The following is a 21,073-nucleotide window of genomic DNA, read 5'->3' as shown; positions in this document are numbered from 1 at the left end:
TTGTAAAGTATGCCAAAGAGTGGGAAAACCCCAAGACCAGATCAAAGCCCCTCTCCAGCCACTCCCCATCACTGAAGTTCCATTTCAGCGAGTAGCTGTGGATATTCTGGGTCCTTTTCTGAAAAAGACATCCAAAGGAAAGCAGTACATACTGACTTTCATGGATTTTGCCACCCGATGGCCAGAAGCAGTAGCTCTAAGCAACACCAGGGCTAAAAGTGTGTGCCAGGCACTAGCAGACATTTTTATCAGGGTAGGTTGGCCCTCCGACATCCTCACAGATGCAGGGACTAATTTCCTGGCAGGAACTATGGAAAACCTCTGGGAAGCTCATGGGGTAAATCACTTGGTTGCCACTCCTTTCCACCATCAAACAAATGGCATGGTGGAGAAGTTTAATGGAACTTTGGGGGCCATGATACGTAAATTCGTAAATGAGCACTCCAATGATTGGGACCTAGTGTTGCAGCTGTTGCTCTTTGCCTACAGAGCTGTATCACATCCCAGTTTAGGGTTTTCACCATTTAAACGTGTATATGGCCGCGAGGTTAAGGGGCCATTACAGTTGAAGCAGCAATGGGAGGGATTTACACCTTCATCAGGAACTAACATTCTGGACTTTGTAACCAACCTACAAAACACCCTCCGAACCTCTTTAGCCCTTGCTAAAGAAAACTTACAGGATGCTCAAAAAGAGCAAACAGCCTGGTATGATAAACATGCCAGAGAGCGTTCCTTCAAAGTAGGGGACCCAGGTCATGGTCTTAAAGGTGCTCCAGGCCCATAAAATGGAAGCCTCATGGGAAGGGCCATTCACGGTCCAGGAGCGCCTGTTAATTATCTCATAGCATTCTCCACCTCCAACCGAAAGCCTAAAGTGTACCATATTAATTCTCTAAAGCCCTTTTATTCCAGAGAGTTAAAGGTTTGTCAGTTTACAGCCCAGGGAGGAGACGACGCTGAGTGGCCTGAAGGTGTTTACTACGAAGGGAAAAGTGCTGGTGGCTTGGAAGAGGTGAACCTCTCCATGACCCTTGGGCGTATGCAGCGACAGCAGATCCAGGATCTGTGCACTAGCTATGCGCCAACGTTCTCAGCCACCCTAGGACGGACTGAAGGGGAATACCACTCCATTGACACAGGTAATGCTCACCCAATTAAAGTCCAACCTTACCAGGTGTCTCCTCAAGCTAAAACTGCTATAAAACGGGAGATCCAAGATATGTTACAGTTGGGTGTAATTCACCCCTCTGGAAGTGCAGGGGCATCTCCAGTGGTTCTAGTTCCCAAACCAGATGGGGAGATAGTCCATGCAAAAACGTATCGTAAGCTAAATGCTGTAACTTGCCCAGACCACTATCCAATGCCACGCACAGATGAACTATTAGAGAAACTGGGATGGGCCCAGTTCATCTCTACCTTGGACTTAACCAAGGGGTACTGGCAGGTACCACTAGATGAATCCGCCATGGAAAGATCAGCCTTCACCACACATCGGGTTGTATGAATTTAATGTACTCCCTTTCGGGTTAAGAAATGCATCCGCCACCTTCCAAAGACTTGTAGATGGTCTCCTAGCGGGATTAGGAGAATATGCAGTCGCCTACCTTGACAACGTGGCCATATTTTCGGATTCCTGGGCAGAACACCTGGAACATCTACAAAAAGTCTTTGAGCGCACTAGGGAGGCAGCACTAACTGTTAAGGCTAAGAAGTGTCAAATAGGCCTAAACAGAGTGACTTACCTTGGACACCAGGTGGGTCAAGGAACTATCAACCCCCTATAGGCCAAAGTGGATGCTATCCAAAAGTGGCCTATCCAAAGGTCAAAGAAACAGGTTCAATCCTTCTTAGGCTTGGCCGGTTATTACAGGAGATTTGTACCGCAATACAGCCAAATTGCCGCCCCACTGACAGACCTAACCAAAAAGAAACAGCCAAATGCCGTTCAGTGGACCTAAGAGTGTCAGAATGCCTTTAACCAGCTTAAAGCGACACTCATGTCTGACCCTGTACTAAGGGCCCTAGACTTTGACAAACCGTTCCTAGTAACCACAGATGCGTCCGAGCATGGTGTGAGAGCAGTTTTAATGCAGGAAGGACCGAAAAAGAATTCCACCCTGTAGTGTCTCTCAGCAAAAAACTGTCTGAGAGGGAAAGCAACTCGTCAGTCAATGAAAAGAAAAGTCAAAAGTGAAAAGATTGTTACGCCATTGTCTACGCTCTGGAAAAGCTACGCCCATATGTTTGGGGACGGCGTTTCCACCTGCAAACTGACCATGCTGCGCTACAGTGGCTTCATACTGCCACGGGAAATAACAAAAAACGTATTTGGTGGAGTTTAGCTCTCCAAGATTTTGATTTTGACATCCAACACATCTCAGGAGCTTCTAACAAAGTGGCTGACACACTCTCCCGTGAAAGTTTCCCAGAATCAACTGGTTAAAATCGTCCTTGAGATGTGAAAAATATTGTTAGTCTTTATGTACTTGGTAGTATATTTAGAGGTGCATGTGTCTTATTAACTCTGTTTTTCCCTAGAGCTCCAGGAAGAAATCCCAGCCAGCATTTCACCCTAGCTGTGATTTGGCGGGGGCGTGTCATAAATATAAAGGGAAGGGTAAACACCTTTAAATCCCTCCTGGCCAGAGGAAAAATCCTCTCACCTGTAAAGGGTTGAGAAGCTAGGATAACCTCGCTGGCACCTGACCAAAATGACCAATGAGGAGACAAGATACTTTCAAAGCTGTGGGGGGGTAGGGGGGAGGAAAAAATAAAGGCTCTGTCTGTGTGATGCTTTTGCCGGGTAAAGAACAGGAATGGAGTCTTAGAACTTAGTAAGTAATCTAGCTAGATATAAATTAGATTATGATTTCTTTAAATGGCTGATAAAATAAGCTGTGCTGAATGGAATGGATATTCCTGTTTTTGTGTCTTTTTGTAACTTAAGGTTTTGCCTAGAGAGATTCTCTATGTTTTGAATCTGATTACCCTGTAAGGTATTTACCATCCTGATTTTACATAGGTGATTCTTTTACTTTTTCTTCAATTAAAATTCTTCTTCTAAGAACCTGATTGCTTTTTCATTGTTCTTCAGATCCAAGGGTTTGGGTCTGTGTTCATCGATGCAAATTGTGGGGATTTTTCTCAAGCCTTCCCCAGGAAAGGGGGTGTAGAGTTTGGGAGGATTCTAGGGGGGAAAAGAGGTTTCCAAGTGGGCTCTTTCCCTGTTATATATTTGTTAGACACTTGGTGGTGGCAGCAATAAAGTCCAAGGGCAAAAGGTAAAATAGCTTGTACCTTGGGGAAGTTTTAAACTAAGCTGGTAAAAATAAGCTTAGGGGGTTTTTCATGCAGATCCCCACATCTGTACCCTAGAGTTCAGAGTGGGGAAGGAACCTTGACTGAAGTGTAAACTTTATTTTTGCCTTTGTTGGAATGTGGCTTGGGAAAAATACAGGCACGTATATTATTTGGTTGAAATGGAAGTCAAAGACTAGCTTTGGCAAAAACTTTGGGGAAGGCAACAAGGTCCTCCTGTCTCTATGAGGCATCATATACGGAGGTCCCATCACCCTACTGCCTTTCTGGCCAATGTTATAGCCACTAAGAGGCTATTTTGATGGACAAGTGGAAGAGGAAACATAGCATGGGGCTGAAAGGATGGACCCATCAGCACTACGTCGCAATCCCATGGAAGGAGAGGCACCTGCATAAGGCCCTTCAAGAATCTAGCTACTGTGGGACATGAGAATGTTCAATGGCCCTGAATGGGAGCATGTCAAGCTGAAATGGTTGCTAGGTGAACATTAAGGGAATTTACAGACAGACAGTCTTGAATTCCTTAAGGACAGGAGATATTCCAGTATATCAGGTATGTGAGTTTCAGAGATAACGGACGTTGGTGGGATTGACTGAATAAACCAACCTTTGAAAAGTCCTTTCTACTGTGGATAAGGATATTCTGTACCTCCACCCAGTAGCTTCTCTCTCTACCAATGTTACCCTGCCAGGCTTCATGGTATGAGGTGCATGGATGATCTGAAGGGACCATCTACCCCTTCCTTTTTGATATTATGTCTGGCTGAAGAGGTAATTGGACTGGAGGACAAACAGAGATTCATCAGCTCTGAGAACCAGAACTGCCTTGGCCAGGCTGGTGCCAGCATGATCATCTTGGTTTAGTCCCCGGATGACTCTTGAGATTAGTGGAATCAGAGGATATGTATACATTAGATTTGGAGTCCAGGGGACTCTAATCACTTCTGACAGAGATCCCTGGACCTAGCCTCATCTGGAGCAGAGGACTGGTCACTGAGATGGCCATGGAGTTGGCTGTTGTGTCTGACACATTGAGAGCTGCATGCAACCAGCTGTCTCTCCAAGATAATGAACTTTGATACCTCTTTGATGTCATGATGAATCTTGTTGGAAAATTTGGAGATAGTGTCTCAATTTTAATAGTCATATTTCACGAAAAAGGTCTGATAATTGGCAATTCTCAACTGCAAACTGACTGAGGAGTAATTTTTGCAACTGAATAGATCTTGTTTATTGGGATCCTTATCTCAGGGTTTGATTTTAATGACCCATGACGGTTGGTCCTCTCATGGATCTTTGCTAAAACCAAAGATACAGGTACCAGGAGGGTATAAAATTGCTCAATGTATATAGAGCAATATATACATGAGTACCTGAAAATGGTGATGTCCCCATTTTGATGTCATCACTAAGAAAGCAGCCATCTGTCAATGTAGCTTGTTTGACTCCAAAATGCCCTCATTTATAAGCATTGTAAGGCATCCCGGCAGAGATGTGTAAAATGTTCAAGTGCTTGTGTGACTTCTTCTGGATAACTTCCATGATCCTGTGCTGTAACTCCTAAAAGGTCTTATAGTCATCAGGCTATGCACTAGACGTTGAAGGTACCACAGCCTAATTAGGAGATGATGATATACAAGTTGGCATGGCGTGGTCATTAGTCTAACTCTTCCTTATCAAAGCCTTGTTTCTGCTGAGCAGTAGGTGGAACTGAAGCCCCATACCCCCCGATGGCTCAGGAGAGAGGAAGACCTAGCTCTAGACTGTGTGGCAGAAGCAGGCTTTCTGACAGGTTGTAGTCCCCATTGTGCTCAGTATGAACAAGACACTGACAATGATATGGCACCCATTCAGGCAGGTACCAAGAGGCAGTGTTTCTCCTAGAACTTTTGGGCATTGGATAATAGCAGTATGCCCTAGAGTCCCTTTCTGATACATAGATAGCAAAGGACCCACACCCTAATGAATGAGAAGGTGGCACCTCCCTGGTACAGGCAGAACCAGAGGAGGGAGAAAGAATAATCCTTTTCTAGGGCAGAAGCAGTTATAGCTGGGGTGCTAGGCAATCACTCAGTATACTGACTATTTAGTACTATAAGTGTGCTTGGTATTGGAAAGGCAGTAGTGGATGGTACAAGAGGAATTTTGACCACTGACAATTGCAGTGATTCCAAGACCACAGAGACTCTGAGATTTATCAAAGCCATAAAGACTCATGTGAATGGAAATGGTCAGTACCAGAGTAATCAGTACCAAAGACATCAGTATCAGGCGCCTCTGTGCTCCAGTGGCAGGGCGGCCAGTGTCTGAGTGTCAGAGTCAAAGTTTAAGACCAGAAGGGATCACCAGATCATCTAAGTCTGATCTCCTGTATATCACAGGCGATCAACACAGCCCCGCCCCCCCCGTACCATGGGTTTCAGAGGGACCCTCCCTGGGCCTTGAACTACCCTTCTGAGCAGCAGAATGAAAGGGTTCCTGCTGTTTAGTGCTAGGACCTGACGAGGGGGGACCTAGATCTATACCCCTTAGAGGACCAGTGATCCTTTCTTCCCCTATCCACAGATGTTTTACTGGACACTTAGGAAGATCCCTCTGGGTATGTCTACACAGCAAAGAAAAACCTTTGCTGGCCCATGTCAACTAACTCGGGCTCGTGGAGCTCAGGCTGTGGAGCTGTTTCATTGTCATGTAGACTTCCGGGCTTCTGCAGGGTCACAGAGCTTGGGTTCCAGCCCAAGCCCAAAAGTCTACACCGCAACGAAACACAGTTGGAGCCACAGTTTGAGCCCCGCGAGCTCAATTTGGCTGGCATAGGCCAGCTATGGGTTTTTCTTTGCTTTGTAGCGATACCCTCAGAAACAATGGAAGACTTTTTGTAGAGGTCTGCTCAAGGATTTTAGTTCCAGACACTCCAGGAGATGAGGAGTGGTGCATAGTCATGTTCATTAAAAACAGCTTCAGGTAACCTTCTCATTTTTTGTGTTCTGTTCGAGAACAACTTGCAGATGGCACATCTCTCTAGAATGTGCCCTTAATTGCTTGAGGCATAATATCCATTATTATGGATGTCCATCACTGAATGTCCATCATTAAGGGGCATTACTGCCTCACAAGGAGGACACATCTTAAATCCTGGAAACCTCTGTTCTATCATAAGGGCTGGACAGTACCAGATGAAGTCCTTCAGAGAAAAAAGCTTTTTTCTGCCTTTTTTTTTTAAATCAAAAGAAAACACTAAGTATCAAATACATGCTAACACTAACTCTCAGACACTGCTGGCCAAAAGAATCCAAAATCAAGGCTTGGGGTGCAACAGTGGAACACACATGGACAAACACTTGAAGTAACAGTACATGTTTTAATTGCACTTTCTTCTGTATTTAATGGAACCTGGAATCTACAACAGGTTTAAGTGTTCATCTAATTCAGAGTATGCTGTTGCCCAAAATAAATACAAGTGATGGCTGAATAATATTAGTGTGGGGGGATATTTTTCATTTTGTTTTAAAGATATCACCAAGTTTATATTTTTAAAATTAAAAGAAGTTGATGCACAATGAACACCAATTAAAAAGTTACCTTTCTTTCTCTAGTTCTTCTAAATAACCAGTGCTCTCTCTGCTTCCGTTCATAAACCCTCTTCTTGGAAATGATCCCATGGGAACAGGGCTGCATTCTCCTGAACGGCTTGACACGGACCCTTCCCTGCTTCCATATGAATGCAAGGACATCTTTGGCCTTAGCTTCACTCCAGGAAAGTTACCGCTATCCAAGTTCAGTTCTGAATGAAAAATAAAGAACAAAGCTTTATAGAACAGAAGCTTAATAGCAGCAAACCTAAAAAATTGTTTACACCTTAATTTTATATTTTGTGTGTGTCATGTAAACTTTTTTTTGTCTTCAGGTTGGTGGAAACAAACAGGTTTTTCTACAGATCCCAAAGGAAAATATTGTGTAAACCAACCAACCTTGATAGTACAGTTGGAGGATCATGTTATTAATCTAAACAAAAAGGTAATAAACCCCTATTTGAGCAATACAAATCAAGTGCAGTTTTATGAAAGTTCAATAAAATGTAGCTTGTGTATCAATAGTATTTTGCATGGAGACTTAGGATAAACATTTCAAAAAGCACCTAAGTGATTTAGGGTCTTTAGTTCTATTTTTAAAAGTGACTTAGGCACTTAGGAGTCTTAAGTTTCACTGAAAGTCAGGGGGATTTGAGATCCTTGAAAATATTACACCTCAGCAACTACGATTGGCAAGCAAGTAACCCTATTTAAAAATCTTTCCAAATTTACCTTTAAGTCGCTCCAACAAATCAATCTGTCCAGAAGAAGCCATTGCCTCATCTTCAATGCTTCCCTGTAGCTGTTTCAGCACCTCCTGTAAAAAAAAAGAGCGGAGCACAACTAAAAAAAAAATCCATACCACAACAATTGAAACACAGAACAAATGTATCTCTTCCTCTCCAAATACCAGATTTCACTATAACTACTAATGCAATATTGGCACAAGCCCACTGCAACATTTCATCTGAACAGTAATCCACTGTCATTAAAATGTTATTTGACTTGATTTCAACATTCTTTCAAATACGATTGCATTCAGGAGTTCATTCCCTTAAAATAGCACATCACCTTTTACAGCACAATTTATCTCAGTATTTCAAGGAGTTAGGCGTTCTCTTTATGTTACACGTGGCGAAATCAAGGTGCACAGAAATGAAGGCCAACGTTTTCAAACTTGTGTGCCTAAAATTAGTCTTGTAAATCTATTATTTAGGCACCAAAATAAAAGTAGCTTAATTTTCAGAGGAACTGAGCATCTTTAACTCCCAATGACTTTAGTAGAAGCATAGGTGCTGAGTTGCCAAAGTTTCTCCATAAAGACTTATCACTGTAGTAACTAAGTATTACGGATCATAACATATTACAGCTGCTACTACCTGGCCTATGAGAAAAAGATTTAAGACTCACACATGTACAGCCTAGGATTTGAAGCAAACATCTCTTTCCACTCTATACTATAAAAGCAATGTTTGATCAAATTATATAACTGAGCAAGAAAAAAAACACGATGCAGAAAAGATTCACTGTAAAAACACTGATTACCTCCAGGCTCCAAATGCTCAATGGCCTAAATTCAGGTGAACAATCAAATGTGAGTTAAGTCTGAAAGCTTTTGCTATTACAATGGAGACTCCATCAATAACAAAAATAAATTGAAAAGCATTGCCACAGGCAAACCCCTCCCCCTCAACAGGAATAAAATATTATTCATCTTATCTCATGGTTTAGAAACTGCTTTTAAAAGAAACCGTAGTCACAGAGAGAGACCATGTCCAAATAATTAGAGAGGTACTCCTTAGCTATTATATATGGATAACTGCTCCTACATCAAGAATTGTGCATCTTTTTGTTTACTGTTACAAACCTAAAGAATTCTAGACAAACAATTACAAGTATCTTCGTCCAGTTGCTGTCCTTTGTATTTTAAGGAAATGTCTGCTGAGCCACTCTTCCTCAATGCAAACAATTCCTGGAACACATTCAGCAGAGATACCAGATACATTGTACTCCACTAAGAGGTAGGGAGGAAGAGAGAAAGAATGGATTCCCTTAGAAGCTAAGATGTTCTATATTATGATAGGGGTGCAACCTTAAAGTCCTATTCAGGCTCCAATTATTGTCCCCAATGCAAATTTCAAGTATAAGGGTTTTGAGGAGACACTTCCACAGGGTAGGGTGATATAATTTTCCCTGCACCAACTAGGGGTCAGAGCATGGAGCAACTACACAGCCACTCTGCAGTCTCTGGGCTGCACAAGTAGTTGTGGCACACTGTTCAATTACAGGCCAGTGTTTCAGCCAATGGAACTATATAGTTCAGACACAATAACCTGACCCCCCTTGATTCCCATGCTGCTGAGGGCTAGAGGTGGGGAGAAAGCCTTTGAAATGAGTTATAAATTTTTTAAACTCCTGGAGAACAAGATAGAGAATTTATTAAAACAACACTAAAAATGGGTTGGTGTGATGTTGTCAAAGGGAATTGCTCATTCATATATTCTCTTATTTCTCTAGCCTAGTCAAATAATTTGTTAAACTACATTTTATCTTTTTTTCCCATTAGATTAAAGGTCAGGTAGCAATTTTCTATCCTGCCAAATTTAAGAGTTGTCACAGATGGTATAAAATATTTTACACGGTGGTTGATGCAAATTAATTTTTTTTTTTTCACAAGTCCAGGACCCAATCTGCAACCTTTTCTTCTGCTGTACTCCTACTGACTTCTGCAGAACTAGTGTTGGGTTTGGAAATTATCTCTTTACTCAAAACAACTGAGGTACAATTGTGGTGATGTCATTTTTGTTAGATATGTATTGCACCATTTTAACTAGAAAAGTGTGTTTTTAAACCTGTGCAAGTGTGAGTGCACATATTCCTACTTCAATATAACTCACTCTTAGATGGATTTAGCTTAAGTCATAGATTCATAGATATTAAGGTCAGAAGGGACCATTATGATCATCTAGTCTGACCTCCTGCACAATGCAGGCCACAGAATCTCACCCACCCACTCCTGCGAAAAACCTCTCACTTATGTCTGAGCTATTGAAGTCCTCAAATCGTGGTTTAAAGACTTCAAGGAGCAGAGACTCCTCCAGCAAGTGACCCGTGCCCCATGCTACAGAGGAAGGCGAAAAACCTCTAGGGCTTCTTCCAATCTGCCCTGAAGGAAAATTCCTTCCCGACCCCAAATATGGCGATCAACTAAACCCTGAGAATATGGGCAAGATTCACCAGCCAGATACCCAGGAAAGAATTTTCTGTAGTAACTCAGATCCCACCCCATCTAAGATCCCATCACAGGCCATTGGGCCTATTTACCATGAATATTTAAAGATCAATTAATTGCCAAAATCACGTTATCCCATCATACCATCTCCTCCATAAACTTATCGAGTCTAATCTTAAAGCCAGATAGGTCTTTTGCCCCCACTGCTTCCCTTGGAAGGCTATTCCAAAACTTCACTCCTCTGATGGTTAGAAACCGTCATCTAATTTCAAGTCTAAACTTCACTTCTTTACTGATTAAAGTAAAACAAAATCACCCAAACCAAAATAAAGAGCATCTACAAAGAGTTTTGCACCAGCTTAACTAAACTGTTTTGTAAACAGTAAAAGTTAAATCACTGCAAATTTTGTATTTACTTAATTTAACACTATTTTCCTTATTTTGGGTCTCCAGGAAGGTGGCATCCTAAGTACGAAGGCTCCAGCAGATCTGAGTCCATCTGTATGAAGTGGACCTGTTCTGATGCCACGTCTACGCTACAGGTGCTACCGCAGCACAACTATGCTGCTGAAGTACCATCATGTAGATGCTTCCTACAGTGATGGAAGGGGTCGTCCCCCCTGCATCACTGTAGGTAATCTGCCTCCCTCAGCATTGGTGGGTAGGTCAACAGAAGCATTCTTCCATTCTAGCTGCATCTACACTGGTACTTAGGTAGGCATAGGCACAGCACTTAGGGGAAGTGATGTAGCCATGCCCAAGTGCAGACCAGGCCTCACTGTCAAAACGGCCAAGCATGGGGAAATTTGTACTGATATAGGCAAAGGAATCATTTAAAGATAGCAATGGAAAGTAGAGAGCTATGAAACATCAGTTTATAGTAAACTTGTTGGTTGAACTTGTGATGGCCTTACACTCAAATTCAACAGCATTTCTGTGTTTATCTGTCTGTATGCAACGCATTAACTTTTGAACATCACAACTGATCATTTCCAAAATTTCAAGGAATGCTCTAGGCATCAATATCTAAAATCCTACTGATTTTCAGGGGAGGATCGATCAGAAAACCAAAAGGGGGAGGAACATGGGGAACAAATAGAGCCCCTGCCATTTGATTAGCACAGTCACAGCTTCAAGCACCTGTGGAATTGTCTATAGATCAAACTGGTCGATGGCACCAATTTATGCCTTTCTGTATAACTATATCCCTGCTCAGCCTCCCAATAGAATTTAATATGTTGTCACTCTGAATGATTTATCTCCCAGACAGAAAGCAAATTAATGATGGGAAGGGGAAATGGGAGTCAAGGGGGGAAGGGGACATGCACAGAGCCCTGGCCCCAGCTCATTAAAAACACAAGTACATTCACACTGGGTAGGCCCAATGGTCCATCTAGCCCAGTAACCTGCCTTCAGATAGTCCTGGTGCAGAACAGGGCAATTTCAACAGAACAGGGCAATTTATCAAGTGATCCATCCCCTATCATTCAGTCCCAGCTTCTGGTAGTCTGTTGGGTCTGGGTTTATTATGACAGAACTGTCACTGTTCATTAAAGTTAAAGAAACAAAACATGTAAAGAACTTCTGTTTGTTGCATACTTTCATTTATCTGAAACTTTAAATTTATTCAGACTGTAGCAAAATAAACCAATACTTCTCCTGAAATAAAATTTGAGGTAGATGTAAACAGCTGCCACAGATATCCCAATCTTGGCATCAAGTTGGGTTAATGTGCAAAAAACAAGATATATTGAACTTGCTGGGTCATTTAAATGTAAGCTCTTATTTTTAAGAGGGTCAGTCATTAAATTCAAGTGAGCTTTCCCTTGAGATGCAAGGGAGGTGCAGACACTTGTCAACATCAGGAAAAAATCCAGTTATGAAACGACTTTAAAAGACATAGTCAGCTGTCTGGGTTGGTGATTTTGACTGACAGCTCTGGGTACCTAGTCAAAAAGAATTTAGAGCCTGATTTTGCATATTTAGTAACATGGTCTTCATATCTGATGTTCCAAATATTCCAAAGTACCTGGCCTTGACTGAATGACATTCATTTTCACACTACATCACACCTCATTATATGTTTCTTACCATGTTTGTAATCAGAATAGGTTTAAATGTTTATATGTAAGAGCAACTTTTTCTGTTATCAGATTAAGAGATTGCAAACAGGCATTTCTCTCAAACTGTACAACACAAGATTAAAACTAGTACATATTCTACATAATTTAGAATGACAAGATTTAGAACTGCAACCTAATCAAAAAAGCACACAGAATTTTTGCATCTCGCACTCCTGTCAGCAAAAAAGGACCTATGTTTACTTGTGTTTATATTTTTAAACCAAAAATGCTGAAAGTTTCCTAATGTTTGGTAACTGCATACAAAGGTGGATGGATCTTTCATATTCATCTCCAGTTTTGTGCATCTCTCCCATTAACACAGGTTTTAAAAAAAATAGAAGCAGGGCTGTAAAATGTAAATATAAAAACAAACTCAAATAGGTCTATAGTCAAATGTACTGAGCAACATTTAAAAAATATTGAAATAATGGGGTAAAAAAAACCTGAACAATTTATTATGCATTTGTGGAGGTGTGACCAAGGGACCACTTGGTGTCAACTGGCAGAGGGCACAGGTATAAATAAGGGTTACAGGGTCCGGTTTCTACATACTAGTTACTACAACAAGGGAAGGCAATGGATCACTGGAACTATATTGAGGGTGCAGAGATACAACCAGCTATCCTTCACTCAGGAGACAAGCTGCCAGCTGACTTGTCTTACGAACAGAAGATTACAGCTGGTCTGGCTGGCTGATTCTGGGAGAGAAATTTCAAGTGACCCAACCTTTTTGAGACAGGAGAATAGCTTGTTTAGGCTCTAGAAAGCATGCTTTTATTTTAATTTTATTTTATTTTGTATGTATGATTTTATTTTATATGTAATCATATATTTCCATGAATTCTACTTACTACTTCTTAAATCTCTGTTCTTTGTTAAATAAACTTCTTGTTTTTACTATACATGTATTTAAGTGCTGTGTGTAGAGCAGAGTGGTGATCCTGAGGTGAAACTGGTAAGCCGATGTATACTATTCCTTTGAGAATAGCAGATCTGTGAATTCTGAGTGAGTCCAGTGGAACAGGGGGACACACTGTGCTCAGGAGTTGGAGTGTCCCTATCATTAACCTCTAAAGGGAGAACAGGGCCTGCAGAAGCCTGAAAGGCGGTGTTCATGTTACTAAATGCTGGCAGAGTTGGGGAACTGATTCCTGATCCACAGCAGGCACAGACAAGGCTTCCTCACACTCAAGGCAGATGGTAGCAAGGTGCCTTACAACCCCACTTCCCAAGGGTACCCATCACTGAAAGTTCCTCCAATATTACTATAACTTTAAAGGATATCTTACCTGACCTCCATAAAAATCCGAACTTGAAACCTGGTTAGTAGTACTAATTATAGTAATAGTCAATAGCATATTATTGCCTCTTGAAACACTATGATAGCTCAACTTTTCACTTTAGGAAAATATAACTTCAGTTCACATAACAAAGGCTATTAACTTATCAGATTCTTTGGACGGTGATGTTTTCAGTAAGAAAACTAGTAGCTGTATTCATCTGATGTCACTGTGCTCCAAAGCTGTCATTTTCTGTAGCTACATATTGAATTATGTTCAGTTTTTAGTTTAAGTCCAATGTCAGATCAGTTTAAATATCCCATTTTGTGCTGAGCGAGAATAGCATGTCCAAAGTCATGTCAGTGACTATAAACATCACCAGCTCGATCTTGCCTAATATTCTTCTCACAAAAATAAGTGTTTTTATTTGATTATCCAATCAGTTGGGTTTCTGCATGCAACCTTTAGAACTATTTCCAAAAGCCAATGCTTCTGGAAATGAAGTAACAGAAAATCACTAAGGACTCTGTAAAGTCACAGAAAAGGCATCCCTTCCCACTTGTTTAAATGCACATATTCAGTGATATCTGAAACTGAAATACAGCTGGCAAAATTCAGCATAAAAATATATTTTCAAGGTACTCAAAGTTTGAACATTATTCAGTGTATATAATTATGGAAAAACCCATCCCAATTTGTCAAATTACATTAGTTGCATAATCACACAAGAGGAATAATTCTTAGAGTGTATTTGATTTGATTTCTTTTCCATTGACTAGTATAATAAAACTAGTCTTAATAAAAATGCATATAAGCTGATATTTTTGTCTTCTAAGTTTATCTGTGTTTCAAGCTCAATACTTTTTGGTTGACCACTATCAGATTTTATCCCTTATATGTAAATAGCATATTCAGATTAAAAATTGCCTTCTCTCCCCTACATCACGGCCTGATTATGGTTCCCTCTTCCCTTCTGCATGGAAAGGATGGATGGGATCTTTGAAAGTGAGCTGCATGACTAAGATCCAGTGGAGGAGACTGGCCTGGGGAAAGGAGGTGGGCAGCCCCACATTGGGCAGAATGGCGTATATTATCCCCCACACCAACCCTGAATCAATTACTCAGGAAAAAATAATACAACCAGGGCATGTACTACTGTTTCCATGAAGAACCCTCAATCCTGATGATCCTGGAAGCAGAAAGATATTGTGGGTCCACAGAAAGTGAAAGAAACACAGGGCCACCAGATGGAAAGCCTTGGTGAATCTCCAGGGCATTTTGGTGACCCCAGGGGCTCATTCTGCCAGGGGTGGGGGCAAGTGAGACAGTCAGCCCCCTGACAGAATAGTGCAAGCAAAACTTCTTGAAGAGAACCTCACAGAAATCATTCTCCCACTTAGCCTTACTCAAAGGCATAAATGTCTGCATGCATAAAGACATAAATGTCTCCAAGATTAGGACTTCAGTCACTGCAGAAATACTTTATATAACAACATTTTCTGAAGTAAATTCAGAGACCAAATGAAGCTCCCAATGAACTCAGATGCTAGGTACTGAACACTTTTGAAAATCAGACCACTTATTTAGTAACCTAAATACGGGCTTATGAGTCAAACAGGCACCAATTTTTGAAAATCTTTTCTATTACTATTACCTCTATAAAGTATGTCCCACTTCTATGGCTCCACATGATCAACCACCCAATTCTAAATGATCAAAGAAAGAAAATTTCATAATGCAAATGTACAAGGAACAGAATTAGCCCTTAGAAATCTTATTTCCCAATGTTGTGATTAAGAGGACACATGTACTTTGTCTATGGCCTTCAAAAGTTTAAGACTGCTGCGTGAAGGTTGACTTTACATTTTCATAGAATCATAGAATATCAGGGTTGGAAGGGACCCCAGAAGGTCATCTAGTCCAACCCCCTGCTCGAAGCAGGACCAATTCCCAGTTAAATCATCCCAGCCAGGGCTTTGTCAAGCCTGACCTTAAAAACCTCTAAGGAAGGAGATTCTACCACCTCCCTAGGTAACGCATTCCAGTGTTTCACCACCCTCTTAGTGAAAAAGTTTTTCCTAATATCCAATCTAAACCTCCCCCACTGCAACTTGAGACCATTACTCCTCGTTCTGTCATCTGCTACCATTGAGAACAGTCTAGAGCCATCCTCTCTGGAACCACCTCTCAGGTAGTTGAAAGCAGCTATCAAATCCCCCCTCATTCTTCTCTTCTGCAAGCTAAACAAGCCCAGCTCCCTCAGCCTCTCCTCATAACTCATGTGTTCCAGTCCCCTAATAATTTTTGTTGCCCTTCGCTGGACCCTCTCCAATTTATCCACATCCTTCTTGTAGTGTGGGGCCCAAAACTGGACACAGTACTCCAGATGAGGCCTCACCAATGTCGAATAGAGGGGAACGATCACGTCCCTCGATCTGCTCGCTATGCCCCTTCTTATACATCCCAAAATGCCATTGGCCTTCTTGGCAACAAGGGCACACTGCTGACTCATATCCAGCTTCTCATCCACTGTCACCCCTAGGTCCTTTTCCACAGAACTGCTGCCTAGCCATTCGGGCCCTAGTCTGTAGCTGTGCATTGGGTTCTTCCGTCCTAAGTGCAGGACCCTGCACTTATCCTTATTGAACCTCATCAGATTTCTTTTGGCCCAATCCTCCAATTGGTCTAGGTCCTTCTGTATCCTATCCCTCCCCTCCAGCGTATCTACCACTCCTCCCAGTTTAGTATCATCCGCAAATTTGCTGAGAGTGCAATCCACACCATCCTCCAGATCATTTATGAAGATATTGAACAAAACTGGCCCCAGGACTGACCCTTGGGGTACTCCACTTGATACCGGCTGCCAACTAGACATGGAGCCATTGATCACTACCCGTTGAGCCCGACAATCTAGCCAGCTTTCTACCCACCTTGTAGTACATTCATCCAGCCCATACTTCCTTAACTTGCTTAAATTTTCAGATGTAATGTTGAATTACTGCAGGTGAGTTCAACTTTTTTTTTTTTTTTTTTTAAGTTAAGAGGAAAAAGTTGAGAGGGTGTTTTTGTCTTTTTACATTTTCAAAACAAACCCAATCTTTCTCTTTAGGAGGCCACAAATATTGACTCCACAGCAGTCTAGCTTTTTAGCACTTGCAAACAGCCTAAGGAGTTGAAAATTTTGATGGACCAGTGTTGACCATTCTTTTAAAACACTCTTTAAATGATCAATTGCTTACAAGTTTGTAAAGGAAATTTTTAAAATTAAATGTAAACAAGCACATCTCTGAAAATAAAAAATTTGGTGCATTAGAACAGCAGGCACTTGACGATTCAGAATTTAGCACCCAATCCTGAAAGGACATACTGGTAAGTAACTTTACTTATGTTTAAAGGGACTACTCTCTTGTGTAAAGTTACTCTCCAATTTAAAGTGTCAAAAGTTTCAACAATATTTACATAAGTCAAAATTACAAATAGAGTTTAAAATCAAAATGGTTATGACGACTGAATGTTTGGGGAGCACAAAGAATTATCAATGAAAATAGGAATATAAGTAAAGTTATGAAAATGACTCTTGTATGCTCCATTTTCCAATAACTGGCATTTCTAAAGTTTATTTTCTAACTAGGGAAAGCATCTATGTCTGATGAAATATAAAGGCCAACTAAGTGTTACTGTTTATGTGCTGATATTTTAAAACAAAGCTGTTCATTACATGGCTTAAAAAGAAAAAATATCTTAAGTCCAGAATTGCTTCCAACCTTCCTTCCATGTTTTAGTGACAGGAAATAAACAAATAACATGATTAACTACATTTGGCTAAAAACTCTCTTTGCCCTGGTCTACACTAGGACTTTAGGTCAAATTTAGCAACGTTAAATCGATTTAAACCTGCACCCGTCCACACAGTGAAGCCCTTTATTTCGACTTAAAGGGCTCTTAAAATCGATTTCCTTACTCCACCCCTGACAAGTGGATTAGCGCTTAAATCGACGTTCCCAGCTCGAATTTGGGGTACTGTGGACACAATTCGATGGTATTGGCCTCCGGGAGCTATCCCAGAGTGCTCCATTCTGACCGCTCTGGACAGCACTCTCAACTCAGATGCACTGGCCAGGTAGACAGGAAAAGAACCGCGAACTTTTGAATCTCATTTCCTGTTTGGCCAGCGTGGCAAGCTGCAGGTGACCATGCAGAGCTCATCAGCACAGGTGACCATGATGGAGTCCCAGAATCGCAAAAGAGCTCCAGCATGGACCGAACGGGAGGTACGGGATCTGATCGCTGTTTGGGGAGAGGAATCCGTGCTATCAGAACTCCGTTCCAGTTTTCGAAATGCCAAAACCTTTGTCAAAATCTCCCAGGGCATGAAGGACAGAGGCCATAACAGGGACCCGAAGCAGTGCCGCGTGAAACTGAAGGAGCTGAGGCAAGCCTACCAGAAAACCAGAGAGGCGAACAGCCGCTCTGGGTCAGAGCCCCAAACATGCCGCTTCTATGATGAGCTGCATGCCATTTTAGGGGGTTCAGCCACCACTACCCCAGCCGTGTTGTTTGACTCCTTCAATGGAGATGGAGGCAATACGGAAGCAGGTTTTGGGGACGAAGAAGATGAGGAGGAGGAGGAGGTTGTAGATACCTCACAGCAAGCAAGCGGAGAAACCGGTTTTCCCGACAGCCAGGAACTGTTTCTCACCCTAGACCTGGAGCCAGTACCCCCCGAACCCACCCAAGGCTGCCTCCTGGACCCAGCAGGCGGAGAAGGGACCTCTGGTGAGTGTACCTTTTAAAATGCTATACATGGTTTAAAAGCAAGCATGTGAAAGGATTACTTTGCCCTGGCATTTGCGGTTCTCCTAGATGTAGTCCTAAAGCCTTTGCAAAAGGTTTCTGGGGAGGGCAGCCTTATTTCGTCCTTCATGGTAGGACACTTTATCACTCCAGGCCAGTAACACATACTCGGGAATCACTGTAGAACAAAGCATTGCAGTGTATGTTTGCTGGCATTCAACCAAAATCCGTTCTTTCTCTCTCTGTGTTATCCTCAGGAGAGTGAGATATAATTCATGGTCACCTGGTTGAAATAGGGTGCTTTTCTTCAGGGACACTCAGTATAGCCCATTCCTGCTGGGCTGTTTGCCTGTGGCTGAACAGAAATGTTCCCCGCTGTTAGCCACAGGGAGGGGGGAAGGTTGAGGGGGTAGTCACACGGTGGGAGGAGGCAAAATGCGACCTTGTAACGAAAGCACATGTGCTATGTATGTAATGTTAACAGCAAGGTTTACCCTGAAAGAGTGTAGCGACTGTTTTATAAAATGTGTCTTTTTAAATACCGCTGTCCCTTTTTTTTTCCTCCACGAGCTGGATGTGCTTCAATGATCACAGGATCTTCTCCTTCCCAGAGGCTAGTGAAGCTTAGAAAGAAAAAAAAAACGCACTCGAGATGAAATGTTCTCCGAGCTAATGCTGTCCTCCCACACTGACAGAGCACAGACGAATGCATGGAGGCAAATAATGTCAGAGTGCAGGAAAGCACAAAATGACCGGGAGGAGAGGTGGAGGGCTGAAGAGAGTAAGTGGCGGGCTGAAGACAGGGCTGAAGCTCAAATGTGGCGGCAGCGTGATGAGAGGAGGCAGGATTCAATGCTGAGGCTGCTGCAGGACCAAACCAGAATGCTCCAGTGTATGGTTGAGCTGCAGCAAAGGCAGCTGGAGCACAGACTGCCACTGCTGCCCCTCTGTAACCAACCACCCTCCTCCCCAAGTTCCATAGCCTCCACACCCAGACGCCCAAGAACGCGGTGGGGGGGCCTCCGGCCAACCAGCCACTCCACAACAGAGGATTGCCCAAAAAAAAGAAGGCTGTCATTCAATAAATTTTAAAGTTGTAAACTTTTAAAGTGCTGTGCTTAAAGTGCTGTGTGGCATTTTCCTTCCCTCCTCCACCACCCCTCCTGGGATACCTTGGTAGTCATCTCCCTATTTGTGTGATGAATGAATAACGAATGCATGAATGTGAAGCAACAATGACTTTATTGCCTCTGCAAGCGGTGATTAAAGGGAGGAGGGGAGGGTGGTTAGCTTACAGGGAAGTAGAGTGAACCAAGGGGCGGGGGGTTTCATCAAGGAGAAACAAACAGAACTTTCACACTGTAGCCTGGCCAGTCATGAAACTGGTTTTCAAAGCTTCTCTGATGCGTACCGCGCCCTCCTGAGCTCTTCTAACCGCCCTGGTGTCTGGCTGCGCGTAACCAGCAGCCAGGCAATTTGCCTCCATCTCCCACCCCGCCATAAACGTCTCCCCCTTACTCTCACAGATATTGTGGAGCACACAGCAAGCAGTAATAACAGTGGGAATATTGGTTTCGCTGAGGTCTAAGCGAGTCAGTAAACTGCGCCAGCGCGCCTTTAAACGTCCAAATGCACATTCTACCACCATTCTGCACTTGCTCAGCCTGTAGTTGAACAGCTCCTGACCACTGTCCAGGCTGCCTGTGTACGGCTTCATGAGCCATGGCATTAAGGGGTAGGCTGGGTCCCCAAGGATACATATAGGCATTTCAACATCCCCAACAGTTATTTTCTGGTCTGGGAATAAAGTCCCTTCCTGCAGCTTTTGAAACAGACCAGAGTTCCTGAAGATGCGAGCGTCATGCACCTTTCCCGGCCATCCCACGTTGATGTTGGTGAAACGTCCCTTGTGATCCACCAAAGCTTGCAGCACTATCGAAAAGTACCCCTTGCGGTTTATGTACTCGCCGGCTTGGTGCTCCGGTGCCAAGATAGGGATATGGGTTCCGTCTATGGCCCCACCACAGTTAGGGAATCCCATTGCAGCAAAGCCATCCACTATGACCTGCACATTTCCCAGGGTCACTACCCTTGATATCAGCAGATCTTTGATTGCGTGAGCTACTTGCATCACAGCAGCCCCCACAGTAGATTTGCCCACTCCAAATTGATTCCCAACTGACCAGTAGCTGTCTGGCGTTGCAAGCTTCCACAGGGCTATCGCCACTCGCTTCTCAACTGTGAGGGCTGCTCTCATCCTGGTATTCATGCGCTTCAGGGCAGGGGAAAGCAAGTCACAAAGTTCCATGAAAGTGCCCTTACGCATGCGAAAGTTTCGCAGCCACTGGGAATCGTCCCAGACCTGCAACACTATGCGGTCCCACCAGTCTGTGCTTGTTTCCCGAGCCCAGAATCGGCGTTCCACAGCATGAACCTGCCCCATTAGCACCATGATGCATGCATTGGCAGGGCCCATGCTTTCAGAGAAATCTGTGTCCATGTCCTGATCACTCACGGGACCGCGCTGACGTCGCCTCCTCGCCCGGTATCGCGTTGCCATGTTCTGGTGCTGCATATACTGCTGGATAATGCGTGTGGTGGTTGATGTGCTCCTAATTGCCAAAATGAGCTCAGCGGCCTCCATGCTTGCCTTGGTATGGCGTCCGCACAGAAAGAAGGCGCGGAACGATTGTCTGCCGTTGCTCTGACGGAGGGAGGGGTGACTGACGACACGGCTTACAGGGTTGGCTT

The 21,073-nt window shown here is 42.9% G+C and overlaps 1 protein-coding gene across 4 annotated transcripts in view; it reads right to left on the bottom strand.

The window, feature by feature from the left end:
• The window catches only part of APC (APC regulator of WNT signaling pathway), a 191,089-nt gene that overhangs the window by 100,881 nt on the left and 69,135 nt on the right, over positions 1-21,073 (bottom strand). For all 4 annotated transcript variants that reach the window (XM_084627702.1, XM_084627701.1, XM_084627704.1 and 1 more), the window contains 2 exons: positions 7,626-7,710; positions 6,904-7,105 (listed from right to left, as the gene is read on the bottom strand). In XM_084627702.1, coding sequence (XP_084483828.1) covers positions 6,904-7,105; positions 7,626-7,710 — 287 coding nt within the window. The remainder of the gene's footprint in view (positions 1-6,903; positions 7,106-7,625; positions 7,711-21,073) is intronic.

The sequence above is a fragment of the Lepidochelys olivacea genome (genome assembly GCF_965140295.1).
Source record: "Lepidochelys olivacea isolate rLepOli2 genome assembly, chromosome: 5".
Lineage (NCBI taxonomy): Eukaryota > Metazoa > Chordata > Testudines > Cheloniidae > Lepidochelys > Lepidochelys olivacea.
The sequence above is the reverse complement of the archived record's forward strand: the minus strand, read 5'-3'. Positions and strand labels throughout refer to the sequence as shown.